Consider the following 14,688-nt stretch of genomic DNA (forward strand, 5'->3'; position numbering starts at 1 on the left):
AAAGCATATTGCTTAAAAAACAGAAGAAGCATGTTGGTTTATTTCTTTCTCTTTTTTGGGGTGAGGAGGGAAAGGGGATGAGGTTTACCCATTTGATAGCTTTATTATATTTAAAAAGACATATGACCTTTATGCAGCAATAGGATGTAGACAAAAATAAAGAGCATTTAATAATAAAAGTACTTCTGTTCTTCTGTTACAAAGGCAGAATTAAAAAAAAAATGAAGCCATGTCACCAAGATCAAATTAATTCACTGCTGCTAAGGATAAATGAAGTTTCAAATACTACAGCTGCTGTGGTGACCCTTGCACAATTTTTACTGATTGTATTTTCCTTTTTTTAATTGTTTTTCCTCTTCCCTTTTTCTGATCCATTATTTGTAACCCTTAAAGGACTAAATATGCAGAGAAAAGATGGTAATGGTTTTTACACTATGTTGTCAAATTCACAAACTAAAGATAAGATTTGCTAATTTTTTATCTGGAGTAATAATAGGCCCAGCTCTATACCACATTACCTGTTATGACAAAAATGATTTTTAATATCTGTCTCACCGGAGAGTTGGGCAATAGTGTTAAATTGCCCTATACTTTTATATATTTAAATCCAACGTCAATGAGCTTTTTCAGATTGACAGTATCCTATAACTATTAAATTCAGTAAACTTAGTTTAAGAATATTTAGATCATGTTTTGCATTCCTTAGCATTTCATAAAATTCTATTTTCAGGACAGAGTGGACAGTCATGATTTATTACTATTCAGTGTAAATGTCTTGCCTCTTTGTTTATGCAATAAATAAAATTAGACAGGTTTTTAACATTAAGTTTGAAAAAAAAAAAAGGATTTAGTTTGAGGAATTAAATGAAATGATTTAAACTTGCTTCCGTCTTGTCTCTCCTCAGTTAATCTCTCAAGAAAAGTGTATTTGTGGGTTTTAGGTGCATAGTCATCTCATTGCTTTAGTGATAAGTATCAGAGCTCATTTATAATGATGGTGAAAGACCCCAGATGATGAAAATAGCAAACTGTGAAGGAACAGTGGTTTTTCAAACAAATCTTGCATTACATGGTGTATTGGGAAAAAAAGAAAATTTGATGCAGTCTGAAGGTATCCTTATGTAAATTGTTGAGAAAATAGGTGTTAACTAGGCATGATTCAGGAGCGCTTTTTGGTTCAGAGCCGGTGGTACGCGGTGCCGCTCAGTGCTCTTCCCTTACGGCAGCGTTTAGCTGCAGGGGCGGCCGTTCCGCGGTCCCCCGCGCTCGGGTCTCCGCGGCGGGGCCGCGCGAAGGGGCCTGGCGGGGCCTCGGGTCGTGCCGCGCCGCCGCATGAGGCGCCTCCGCGCAGGCGGCGGCCGTTAGGGGCGGGGCGGGGCGCTCGCGCGGCGGTCACGTGGCGGCGCGTGCGCAGAGCGGGGCGGTGCCCGCGTGACCTTGGTGCGGCGGCGGCGGGGCGCTGCAGCGGGCGGCTCGGCTCGGCTCGGCGGGGCGCGGGCGGCGGCGACGACATGCGTGCGGCGGCGGCGGTGCTGGTGCTGGTGGCGGCGGTGCTGGCGGCGGGGCCGGGCGGCGGCGCGGCGGAGCAGGGCGGGCTGCCGGCCAAGAAGCTGCGCATGGCCTACGCCACGGGGCCGCTGCTCAAGTTCCAGATCTGGTGAGGGCGGGCGCGAAGGAAGATGGCGGCGCCGGGCGGCACCGGCCCCGCCGCCTCCCCCGGCAGCGCCAGGGCGCCCCGGCCCGGCCCGCGCCCGGCTCCGCGCCGCTGTCGCTCGCGGCGGCCGGCGCCGGCGGGGCAGCCCGAGGGCGGCTCGCCCGTCGCCGAGGGGCCGCTGGGGCCTGCGGCGCCTCTGCCTTCCCCGCCGGGCCGGGCCGGGCCGGGCGCGGAGGGGGAGGCGGGAGCGAGAGCGGAGCCGTTCTGGGCGCGGGCAGGCGCCTCCCGGAGCGCGGGCCGCCGCCGGGGGCAGCGCGGGGAGCGGGGCCTCCCCCGCGGGGAGCGGCGCTCGCGGCTGCGGAGAGCGGAGCTCTCGGTAACGGACCTAGTTAGGGTAAATGCAGGCGCTTGGTGTCTTTGTCGCCGTGTCCTCACGGCGCTCTGAGCGCGGACAAACCCGTGGCGGCCCCGGCCCTTCCCGGCGGCGGCGGCGGGGAGGACGCGGAGGCCCCGGGGAGGGTCCGGGCCTCGTTCCTGAGGCGCTGCGGAGCGCAGGCTCCGCGGAAGCGTCTCGTTTGGTTTCTTTCTCTGTGAGCTGAGGCTGCATTGGGGTGGGATTTTTCTCCCCAGTTATTATGGGGACGCATAGCTTGCAGAAAACATGAGCCAAAGTACAGTTCTGTAATATTTAACTGTTCTCTGGTTAATCTAGTCACCCTTACAAAGAAATAACTAAACGTTGCTTGTCTCTAGGCAGTCTGAGACAGCGTAATAAATTAAACTAGTGACTGTTAAACAGTAAAACACTGTAAAACAGCATCGGGTGAAAGTTTTGTTTTTGTGATGCAGAGCAAGGCGATACCTGTGTTAACTTTCTAACGTTATGTTTTTTCATTTGGGAAGCAAGTAATTCCTTGCTGAATGGACTTCTTCAAAACGTTATCTCCGTGCTAGCACGTGGAAACAAATTCCGTCTAAAACCAGGGCCTAGGCAGCTTTCGGGACTTTCGATTTGCAGCTAAGTCGCGAACAGCTTCCTTCTCCGACAGGAGGAATTCTAGTTTCGTTTTACGCTAGGCAGATGCGAACGGGGCAGGTGCCGTGTTGCCCGCTCTGCGGCGGCGTTAGGGTGCGGTGACGATGTGTGTCTGCATTTAGCGTCTCCTGAGGCTACAGGCGGGTGTTTGAGGAGTACATGCGGGTCATCAGCCAGCGGTACCCAGACATCCGCATCGAAGGGGAGAACTATCTTCCTCAACCTATATATAGGTAAGCAAACGACTGGCAGTGCTGGGTTTTTCCTCGATATGTAGGTTTATCGTGGTGAGTTTTGAACGTGTAGGTTTGTGCTTAAATAAAATTCAGAATGGAAACTTACAACAGATTTCCCCCCCCCCATCGCAATTACATACAAGGTCGGTTTATTTTCTCTGTTCACAGATCTCCAGATGGTAATATTTCTATGGAAACTTAATGCAGCTATTTGTATGATGAGGCCTGTTGTGTTTTAAGGCAATCTGAAGTAAATTATATAATTCACATTTTTCACAGTGAATTTTCACCTTTTCATCATGGTGTGTCTGTACATAAGTTCACATTTGCTGCTCTTGTTGCTCAGGCTTATGTACTTAGAGACAAATTCCTGTAATATGTTAAGGGTGCAGGGGAGAGAAGAATTTATTTTTAACATATAAATCAGGAGAAAGCCAACTTCACTGGAGAGACTAATGGGTTTTCCTTAACCATAGTTTGGGGGCGGGGAACCACATGCACAAAAGAGAATTGGGAAAAGGCAAAATTAAAATAGTGTTATTGTTACCATTGTTTACATGCTAGAGAGTGATGCCATAGCTACAGCAGTGGCTTCTGAACCACTTCTCGACCTAATTACTGTAATAATTACAATGGTAATAATGCTATGAGAGTAAATGCTGGGAATTGAATACCTCAGTGTTAATTTGCTCTCTGGCTAAATACTTAATTCTCACTGAGAACTGTAGGGTTTTGTGTACTTGCTGGAAAAATGTTTTAAGAGGAAGTAGTGAATGTCAATTAAACATGCCTCTATAATTTGAAACAGCTTATTTAAGAAACTGTATGTATTATCTGGTTTAGATAAGTGTATAAATTGAAAGAAAATCTCAATTTGAGGTCTGCTTAGAAGAAAAGAACAAATCTGTATGCATGGTATGTAATGGTGGTGTTCTTCTGAGGATGTATGTTTTTGTTAGCATGTTGATTTTGGGGTAACAGATATTCTTGCAGCCAAATAGCCAAAACTGAAAAGTTTTGTTTCCTGCAAAACACTTGATTATACATTATCAAAATTATTCTAATTAGGTAAGTTACAGCTGTACAGTAGTGAAGTAGTAACTGAGAACCTTTTAAGTGACTTCCATGTTTTGTCTTTTGATAGGCACATAGCATCCTTCCTGTCTGTCTTCAAGCTAGTATTAATAGGCTTAATAATTGTTGGCAAGGATCCATTTGCTTTCTTTGGCATGCAAGCTCCAAGCATCTGGCAGTGGGGCCAGGAAAATAAGGTAAACAGCTTACTTGCTTTATTTTGGAAAAGCAGTTTTAGAATATTTCATAAGAGCACCCTGGGAGCGCTTAACAATTGTTACTGACTTAGCTTTCCTTCCCTGCAATCTCAACAGAGCCTTTAGACATTTAAAACTGAATATACTTGACAGACCCAGATGTGATACCTAGCTGCCCTCTTTCCAAGCTGATGATGCTGCTGCTGCAGAGGGACAGCTAAGGTCAACATCACTGATAAAGATGCAACACTGGTTGCTAAAGAAATACTCCAGTTAGTAAGAAGTAAGATTTTTACTTAGGGCTCATAGAATTTCAAGCTGGTTTTATTGGTGTTAAAGTCATGGCTTCCCTTTACTGTTGACTCATGACTGTTTTGCAGTTGTTGCTTTCATGAGACTTTTCGTAGTTTAGACGCGCTATTTGATGGTGGTTCGAAAAATCTTACTGAAACTTTGTGGGTTTTTTGCAGAACGTACTTGGGCATGAGAGACTTTCTACCTTGTGGGATGAATATCCCTCTGAGTCAGTACTGTTGATGCTAACGCATTCATGTCATTGTACTCTGATTTATAATAACTTTTTTCTGGATTTATTCTACTAAGCAAAAACAATGTATAGGTGTATGAACCTTTATACACTTTATTGGTGCACAAATCCTCAAACTGAACGATGCAGTGCAGTGGGTCTCTGTCACCAGGCAGTTTGAATGTATAGAAACTGTAATATGTCCCATTTAATTAAATGGTCCAAGTATGGTACTGAACTCGGCTGGCTGTGGTACATCTGACTAAAGTTCTGTGATACTATAACCAAGTAATGATTTCACATGCTAATTCTTTGGTATCGCAGCAGCCTATGTGAATGTGCCCCTGTACATGAAAAGCGAATTATGTACGTACTAGCCGCAGAAAGAGGTGCTGTGTTGCTGAAGGTTCCCTGACTTCATCCTGAGGCCTCGATACAGAAACAAAATTCTAGATGATTACTTTGAAGAAACGCTGTGGGGTTGACAATTCTTGTGAACAAATACAATTTGACTTACTCTGCTGTTTGTGTCTGAGTCTGTGGTTCTTAGATCTGAAGTGTTACTTCAGAAATGGGAGGTAATACGTAGGAATGGTTGTGTTCCTTTGTCGTCCCACAAGTGCCACATTAGCTGTGTGCTCCTTTTGCTAGCTGGCTGTTCAGATGTGCTTGGATCTGTGGAGGAAAGGAGGAAGAAGATGCAGCTTCACTTATTAGAATTGTGACTTGAGGTGGTTTCGGAACTGGTTTGATACCTGTCTTGGGGGGAAAAAAGTGTACATATTGTTTTTTAAGAGTGTGAAAGGAAGGTGTCTGTGCATCTTTGAGCTTGCTTGATAAATTGTGAAGGGAGAATTCAAAGGTAAACTGCCAGAGCTTATTAAGAGTGAATAAAATAAGCTGTATCTTACAAAGCCGACGTGTCCAAGATTCTCACTGTTCTCTTCTAGGTTTATGCTTGTATGATGGTTTTCTTCCTGAGCAACATGATTGAGAACCAGTGTATGTCAACAGGTGCATTTGAAATAACTTTGAATGGTGAGTCTTGAGCTTCTTATTTATGGGAATCACTTTGTGTTGCATGTGCACACAGAGATTTGTGAGGGCTGTTGGTCAGCTGTTGTGTTGGAAGAATGAGGATGATGTTATGAAACGTAGTATATCTCAAAATGTGCCTGTATGTGGTATTTGCCTTCTGTTTTGAAATTTCAGATGTTATAGATCACAAATGATAAAAATTGTGGATACCTTATAAAGCAGTTCATCTAAACTTCAGTTATATTTTTAAAAATTGGTATGTAAAAAGCTTATATTTAGGAGGAATGCTTGGTCATTTGGAATAACTTAACTTTGTTCGTTCTTTGTATGTGGTGTGCATTAATGAAGAAATGATCATTTAGGGAAACTTACTCTCCAGTTCATTACATGCTTTTCCTATCCTGCTTTCTAGTATGGTTAAGAATTGAGATCTATTGCTATTACCAGATTTTTGTACCAGTGGACAGCAGTGCTGATTTTTTTTAAGTTAGGAATCTGTAGACCTCTCTCTTTAATTTAGGTCTTCAAATAATTAGGCCTTCAAATAATTTCATCATTTTAAAGATGACTTAAGTACAGAATATGTCAAGTTCTAGGTACAAGTACATAATCTAGCTCTGTGGTTTATTTCTTAGTTTATAATTGTTCAGGATGCATTTCGACATAGTGGTTTCCTAAGTCAAGTCTTATACTCCAGAATCTTTTTAAAGACTGGCTGCATTGCACCAAAATGGTTGAACTTGATGCACTCGTCCTAAATCTCAGAATAGAATTGGTAGCAGAGCCTTCCTAGGGATGAACATCACACGTGAACTTAATAAGGCTCTAGTTTGGCTTTTGGGACAATGAAGTTCTAGACCGCTTTTTTTAACAGATGACAGCAACTGTGTTTTTCACTGTGGGGTCATGAAGTGCTGTAGCAGTGGGAAATATTTGAGGGAGTAATTACTTGGCAACATCAGAAATGAAAGTTGTGCTTACCCGAAAATATTTACTGGCTGTGCTGTGCTTTATATTCTCCCTCCCAATATTTGCAGTTACGTTATGAGTGGAACCTTCAAAGCCAGATCTTGACAGGCATAAGTCTTTTTTGGGGCAGCCTTAAAAGTCGGGCAAAAGTGAGCAGAAACCCGATGGAATCCACAGGTTTCAAAGATTTAGCTATGGTTTAGAAACCTAGTACACTATCCTGCCACTCATTAATCTATTTTAGACATTCTGTTAGTAGGAATGGATATTTTGAGTCTGTAAATCCTTATGGTATACTTCTAAAGGGAAGCATTAGACTCTGTTCTCTTAGTTGGAGTGTGTTTGAGTATATAGAGAGGCTTGAAGCAGTGTTGGGCCAGTACTTTTCAATATAAAATAGTACCAACTTGCTTAGCTTCCTGGATCTTTTAAATTTTATATTTAAACTGGCCCTGTGTGTTTTCTTACTCTGTCAATGTAATTGTGCTTTTCTCCAATGTGTTTTGTGGTAGATGTTCCAGTGTGGTCTAAGTTGGAGTCTGGCCACCTTCCTTCCATGCAGCAGCTTGTACAAATTCTTGATAATGAAATGAAGCTCAATGTGCATATGGAGTCAATGCCTCATCATCGATCATAGCCCCATCTATCAGCACTGAAACTTCTTGTAAGTCTTCTTCCAGTTATGTAAAGGACCATGTGTTGCAGATTGTAAACGAATATTTGTTCATTAAAATGTAGTTCAAAGTGCTTTATCAAAAAACAAAAAAAAACCCCACAGTTCTAGTGACTTCCTGTAAACCGACTTATGTGATTTGACAGTTACTGTTTTGGTTTGGGTTTTTTTGTTTTCTTTTTTTACCTGTTTCAAAACTGGAAGCTGGTTTTCTTTCGACCAGGGAAAAAATGTGTTACTGTGTGCAGAAGGCCTTAAGTAAAGATTTAATTAACTGTATTATGCAGAGATCAGAAGACATATTGCATTAGGTGCCTTTAAAATATTCTGTGTGCAAAGAATTTCTCTATAATTTGCACTGTATTTGAATTCCATGACACTAGAAATCAGAATGTGTTTTCCTGCTTCCCAGTCTCTAGTCTAACCATCTGTGCGCTATGCTGTCTTAACTTTTTGCAAATATTCTGTGGATAGTTAGGAACAGAGTGAGAGGTCACATCCACGCTTCTAGACTTTCAGTGCCAAACCAGTCCTGTGTTCTTATGTCAGATGTGGCTTTTGAAGCATTTAGCTTACAATTCTTTGTAGGAACATTCATGTGCTAGAAGATGACTAACTGGGTGCGGAAGCTGACAGTCCGTGCTTAAAAAGCCACGAGTGAAGTATTGCATTGCTGTAGTGCAGTTTTTTGCACAAGACCACTTTGGTTTGAGAAATTGCGATTGTTTGGCATTGTCTAGCCAACAAACACCCTCTCAGGTGACGGACTGTGCTCTGCCACTTCTGTCAATTGACATCGTGCGACTTGTCTCATCGTCTAAGCTGATCGTGTAGTGTTTGATCTAGCTCTGTTCGGACACCTGCACAGATTTTCCTTTGGAGCTCTGTTTAATATAATTCAGCTTCTGCAACATCAAATATTTACATAGATAGGAACACTGCATTCAGAGATATACAATCAAAGAAATTTGAACTTCATCAAACAACTTTATACAGTTTCACCCCTTGCAGGAAACCTCACTCTGTAACTGGGGTTCTCTTTGCTGTTTCTTGACTTCAGAGCTCAGACTTCTTACCCCACTTTCCTGCCCTGTCAGCTTCTCCCTCCACTAATACTCATGCACATGCATTCAAAGCCATTGCTACCTTTAAGTACTAATGCAGAGAGCATGAGAAACCATTGACTTTTGATTCCTGCAAACATGTCCAATTTATCTTAGTAATTTAGCAAAAGTCATCTTAACCATCAAATGAGTTGTTTTATAAAATTAGTTATTTCCTGTACTTTGCAGAGATGCTTACTGAAGCCCAGTGTCCTGTATGTATTGATTTAGAGGGTCTCAAGAAAGTGTTTTGTGCAGCAAAGTAGATTATGACTTACCATGTAATGGCATAATTTTTAAGCTTATAAAACATGCTAAGACTCTTAGTATGTAGAATTTTTTTAATCGGATGTATGTTTAAAAAAAAAACTCAGTTGATTACCCTCTTTGTGGAATTAATACTACATGTTAGGAAAGTGATAGTGAAGCTTACCGATTTTGTCTTACTTATAATATCTCCTTATTTAAAGTCATACTAATGTAATATTCTAAAGAATGATAGCCTTGTAGATGATCAGCAGGAATAAAATGATCATATTCCTCTCTTGTCGTGAGTTATGACCTCCCAAGAGACACTGCCTGTAATTCAGTTTTTATTATCCAAAGCATACATAGCTTGCTTCTCTTCGTAGTCTGCAGTAAATGCCTCAGCTTTCTGTTTTGACAGCGTTGAATATGGCTGACTAATTTAACAGAATAGTTGCTGATTGTAACGCTTGTTTCTCCATTTTCAGGCATTAAGGGGTGATTTCCAAGGGCAGCGTGGCTCAGACCAATGAAGGCCTGTACTGAAGACAGCACGCTGTTAGTACAGACTGGATGCTTTTCTTGCAGTCACGTTGTGCCTCCTGAAAAAATCTTAATGAAAGACATCTTTCAGTGCTGGCGTGTTTCCAGATACTGCACATTCATGGAGTGCAATAATACTGTATAGTTTTTTTAAGATTTCATTCGACCAGTTCATAGCTCAACAATGCAGGCATTACTAATTGTAACTTATTTTATATTCATGTTTCACACAATGGCAGATTGAGTTGATATCTGATTTTTCCTTGGAAAAAGTTTGTTTAATCTGTTGTATTTTATATGAATTTATGTTCTTTTTGTAGTTCAAAATGGAGTTATAGGAGTGTCTATTGTCCTAAATTGTAAAAATAATTGACAGCTGTCTATCAAATATCTCTAATGTGGTTATAGCAGGTTTGTATATTTTTCAAAATATATGGCAGAGTTGAACAGTGCATTATATACTAAATTATATGAACAAAATTATATGCAGAGTAATTACATCATTTTGTGACGTCAGTAAAAATTAAGACCAACTGCTTTTTAAATTGTGTTGGCCAGCTCAAGAGGATTTTCCTTGACCAGTCTGAAGAGTTGAAAAGCTGGGCCTTTCTACTGTCCTAAATATAAACTAAAAATCAATTTAAATAAAGAGTTCTCATTTACTGTGTGAAGTACCTTGAGTCACTGATGATGATCAAATTCTTAGAATTGCAACTGAAAAATGCATAAAACCCCTACTTTCCAAAGTCACTAAATTTGTGTGTGTTGTCTTGTGAAAGCCCCTTACGGCATGTGTTCTGTTAGGATTGTTTTGCACAGCGCTTTTGTTCCCCACTGAAATGCAGTGGTGTTTCAAAAACCCGAGTAGTGCTTTTTTACCCAGCTCTGTCGGAGGCATGGGTGTTGTGGTGATCGCAGGGTAGCTTTGTGAAGCTTGCACGCGGTGCGGAGGCCAGGGCATCTCGTCGTACCCAGCAGGAGCTGTTTGGTATTTCAGGGTACCGTGTTAAGCTGCGCTTACCGCCTGGGCGCCGTACGAAACCGCGGTGCGGAGGGCCCTGCCCGGGGCAAAGCTGGGGCTCTGCGGACACGCGCAGCCGGAAGGGGCTGAGGGGAGCAGGCGCTGCCTGTCCGCTGCCGCGAGTTTGCGACCTCTGCTCGCAGCGGGACGTTCGCTTGCTGTGAGAACGCTTTCTTCCCCCTCCTTTCTGGCCTTTGGCTTGAGCTCAATCCTTGCACTAATTTCAGAAATTTAAGAGTTAGATGTAAGTATAGGCACCAAAAGAGGGTTCCCCCTCTGCGGGCCCCGTGTGGCCATAGTGAAGTGACTGGGTTTTTAAGGCACCGTTCAGCTCTCCTCCGCACGGGGCGAGCATGAGCCAGCTCCTCTCTGCTGCCCCGTAACGCGTGAGGCCGCTCGTGCCGGGTGGCTGAGGGCTGAACAGCTTTGAAGAGCTGTTGGAGACACCTCTATTCTCCTGGCAGTGAAATCATCCGGCCCCAATGTTGTTCCTTCAGTGTCTACCCCAAAAGCTGCACGATTAGGTTGTCTTGTGGCCAGTCTCCTTGGATTTGTATTCTACATTTTGCTATCTCAATGTAGGAGGAAATCTTATGGTGATAGTGCCTGATATTTGGCAGAAGTTGGGCAGAGGTTATTTATGACTAAAAAGGATTCAGTGTTGTGAGGGACAGGGAATGCGTTTCTCCTGAGCACAAATGGTTACTTATATAGGTCTTGAAATTCTTCACTGAAAATGAAAGGTCATTGTGCCATATTCAAGATGAAGGATAGTGGGGGGGGGGGGTTTATACATCTCTCTCTATATAAATTTTTATAGAATAGTTGAGGTTGGAAGAACTGGAGGTCTTTACCATTTTATCTCCTGATTGCTCATCGTGCTGCAGCCTAGCTGCTGGTGGTGTCACACTGATCCTCCCAGCTGTGCTGTCGTGGTCAGGCCCAGGAGCTCGTTGGCTAAGTGGCACCAGCTGCTGCTGTCTGCATGGGGAGGCTCAGTCCCTCGACGGGCTGGGCAGAGGCGACCAGCTGATGCGACTGGAGGTAAGAGCTTGGTGTTGCTGGCACATGAGAACTGGTGTGCTCTTGAGGTGCCAGCTAGCTGCTCTTGGAGACTCCGCAAGGTGCCTTGCTTGCCAGGTACCGAGTCCCTGGGTGAATGGCAGCGGTCATCGTTTCCTACATCGTCTTTGCTGTGTGCTCCGCGCGCCTTGGTGTAGTGCTGGGGCTGATGAAGGTGCAGGATAAGGATATAGGAGCCAGCTCATGGCGACAGGGATGAGGGTTTGCATGTGCCAGTTCAGCCACTATTGCAAAGGGACATCTGAAGGGAGGATATATGGGAATTCCAGTATCAAGGAATAGATGATGCCTGTTTAGCAGTGCTGGGACTTGCACTACAGCGAAGAAGCTACTGATAACTGGTGCTGGTTAGCTGCATAGAGAACATCAGGTGGTTAAAACAGGTGCAGGGATTAGGCATGTCTTAAAAGTTAGACTAAAACTGGGACTCCATCCTTTTTAGGAAAGAACATTTTTAGGACAATTGTCTCTGGTGCATTTCTTGAAAAGTTATCCTGTATTTTTTAAGATGAACTTCTAACTCAGTAAACTTTAATGCTTTGATCTATGGGGTAAGCTTTTGAAGTCAGAGAATGTAATTACAGGGTGGTGTTTTGAGCGTATCCTGGATCAGTCCAGTGCTACTTTGTGCTGATGGGCTCGCTATTGCTCTAGCTCAGCCTCCCTGGAAGAGTCATGTCTGGGGCTGAGTGTTTCCCTCTGCGGTGGGGATGCTCCGGTTTCATGCTGTAGCTGAGACATGGTAGCTGTGTGTCCTGCTCCCTAGCCTGACTCTTCTGGCTCCTCTTTGAGCTGGTTCTGCTGACAAAACCGGCAGAAAAGTCCCCACAGTGAGGCCACACAAGGCCACTGAGTCTCCTGAGGGGGAAGATCTCATCTCCCACTCCCTATTTTTTGCCCCTGCTCCAAGCTACATGATTTCACACCCCTTTTAAAACCAGTTAAAGTGCTTGTTGGATCCTTCTTATCAAAAATTATCTGTGGATGGGGGCAATGAGGGAGGGAGACTTTCTCCTGGGGTAATGAATCAAACTGGAAGAGAGTCTGAAGAGCCACGATGATGAATCATCATCTAGCAGTGTCTGAAGGCAGCTGTCTCATTTTTAAGAATTGTTTTTGAACCTCCCCAAGGCTTTAGAGACTGATTTAAGTAATGTTTAGGTAGCTTCACAGCTCTCCCCACCAGCTGAGAGGAAAAATTGATGCCAGTTGTTACAAAGGTGTTGCCAAACACAGCTATTAGGCAGAAAATGGCCTCAAACCCTCTTTGGGTCTATGATGAAATAATCTCTTTGGATAATTGACACAATCTCTTCTGAAATAGATTAACCAAAATTTTCTCATGTAGACAGAGTTTTAGTTTCTCATTAATTATATACTTCAGACAAATTAGACAGAAAACAAATAAATGCACAGATGTGTTGCTAGGCTATGATTTTCCATAAGCTGTTCACAGTCTCACTCCGGTGACATTTACCAGTGATCTGTTTGCAGCCCACCGTGTTTCTTTTCTTTCATCTGCTCGACACTGGATAATGATACGTTGGAGTTAGGTGTGTGAGACCTTTGCTGATGTCCGTTGAACTTACGTACCGGAAGCGCAGCTCTGCTTTTCTGTTAGGGGCAGCGTTTCAGTCATGTGTGTAATTGTCCTGGGTTGTAGGGCGCACAGAGCAGATCTATTTTTATGGTCTGTACCAAGCCCCATGAATGCTATTTATAGTATGCTTTTTCACAGGGAAAAACTGAACAATGAAATGGAAAAAAAGTAATGTTGACAGTCATTAAAGGCAGCAATATCTGCCTTTCTGCAAACCTGCAAATATCTACTTTACTGCAAACCAGTTGCAAAACAGAGGCTGAGTGGTGCTTTAACTAGGAGGACTTGTTTTAGTCTGAAATCAGTGTTTCCTGGTGTTTTGCTTAGGGACAACTGGGCTGTTTCATGTCACACGTGCCCCAGCCTGGTAACTGTCTCTGACTGCATCCAGGAGCACATCCCAGGGGAGCATGTGTGGGAGAGACCAAAGCCCGTCTCCCGTTCACCCTCTCGAATCCCCCAGCCTTCAAAAACTTTCAGCATGGGGCTTTCTGGGCCTGTGTGTTTTCTGTATATTCAGTATTTCTCTTCCATGAACGGTGGTGATCTGTTAAACACACCTTTGTTTTGCGAGGGAAGGTTCCTGCGAGCAGCTCTGCTGGTGATGTGCCAGCGGGAAGCCCAGGTGCCCCGTGTCGCCCTGGCATTAGCACTGCAGCTCTAACTTCCCCCTCCTGCATCGTGCTACGATGTAATTTTAAAATGAAGATTTTAAGACCCATTTATTTTAAAAAGCCTGGATTTGAACCCTTTAGTGCCTTCACCTATGTGCAAAATGGATATTAAACAATAATTCTGAGGGGCAAATCCAAGTGTGTTGCTGTTTAAGCCCAGGCAGGGCCTGTTAAGCACAAGAGTAAATGATACCTTTGGGGGAGTCACTGAACTGGATGCAGCCTAGGGAAGCACAAAAATGCCCTTTGCATTTCCTACTGTGAGTGCAGAAAATCGGGCTGTTACCTGTAATCTGTTTGCAGCGCAGATCCCTGTTCAGATCTCATCTTGCACTAGCATAAATCAAACATAGCCCTACTAAAATCTGTGGCATTAGGCTGGGATAACTGAAGTTTGATTCCAACTCTGGGGTTTGATTTTCATTTCGTAAGTCACCAAGGGCTGGATCTGCGAAGGCCTCTAAGAACAGCTTGGCATTTTTGTGGCCGTGAGATAACGGGGACGTGTCCTGCCGTGGGCTCTGCGACTGCGGGAAGGTCCTTTGCTCCGGCTTTGGGGCAAAGCACTGAAATCGTCCGGGCACCGAGAGGCGAGGGGGAGCTGGCAACGTTGCATGCCGATGCACTGTCGTCTCTAGTCGTTTTGGTGCATGATCTGGCCAGGTAGATGGTGGTCTGTGCTCGAGTGTGGATTCAAACCTCATTTACTCTGTTGAACATCCACTTTCTGCCTTTCTCAAGACCCTGCACCTCATTTACACCATCGTGATGAGATCAGAATAAGAGCAGGTTATTGAACATGAATAATATCCTTCAATATCACTTTCCTGGGGACAAACTATTTCCTCAAGACAGATACAAGCGTGACAGCTGCCGTGCGTGACTGCCTAGCTACGACGGCATGGAACAAGCGCCTTTAAAATGGTGTTTGCAGTGCTATTAGCAGAGCCATCATGCTGCTCATTAACACGAACTTGCAAGTAATATCTGTCTTTGACGGGTAGACTTAAATTCC

At 43.8% G+C, this 14,688-nt stretch overlaps 1 protein-coding gene across 1 annotated transcript; it reads left to right on the plus strand.

Moving 5' to 3' along the window:
- Window positions 1-1,475: 1,475 nt before the first annotated feature.
- SELENOT (selenoprotein T) lies at window positions 1,476-9,966 on the plus strand. Its single transcript, XM_067301534.1, has 6 exons — window positions 1,476-1,657; window positions 2,813-2,923; window positions 4,071-4,197; window positions 5,674-5,761; window positions 7,243-7,394; window positions 9,241-9,966. The coding sequence occupies exons 1-5, from the start codon at window positions 1,512-1,514 to the stop codon at window positions 7,365-7,367; spliced, it is 597 nt and encodes a 198-aa protein (XP_067157635.1). The 5' UTR covers window positions 1,476-1,511; the 3' UTR covers window positions 7,368-7,394; window positions 9,241-9,966.
- The last annotated feature ends 4,722 nt before the right edge of the window (window positions 9,967-14,688 follow it).

The sequence above is a fragment of the Apteryx mantelli genome, chromosome 9 (genome assembly GCF_036417845.1).
Source record: "Apteryx mantelli isolate bAptMan1 chromosome 9, bAptMan1.hap1, whole genome shotgun sequence".
In the NCBI taxonomy this organism is placed as follows: Eukaryota; Metazoa; Chordata; class Aves; order Apterygiformes; family Apterygidae; genus Apteryx; species Apteryx mantelli.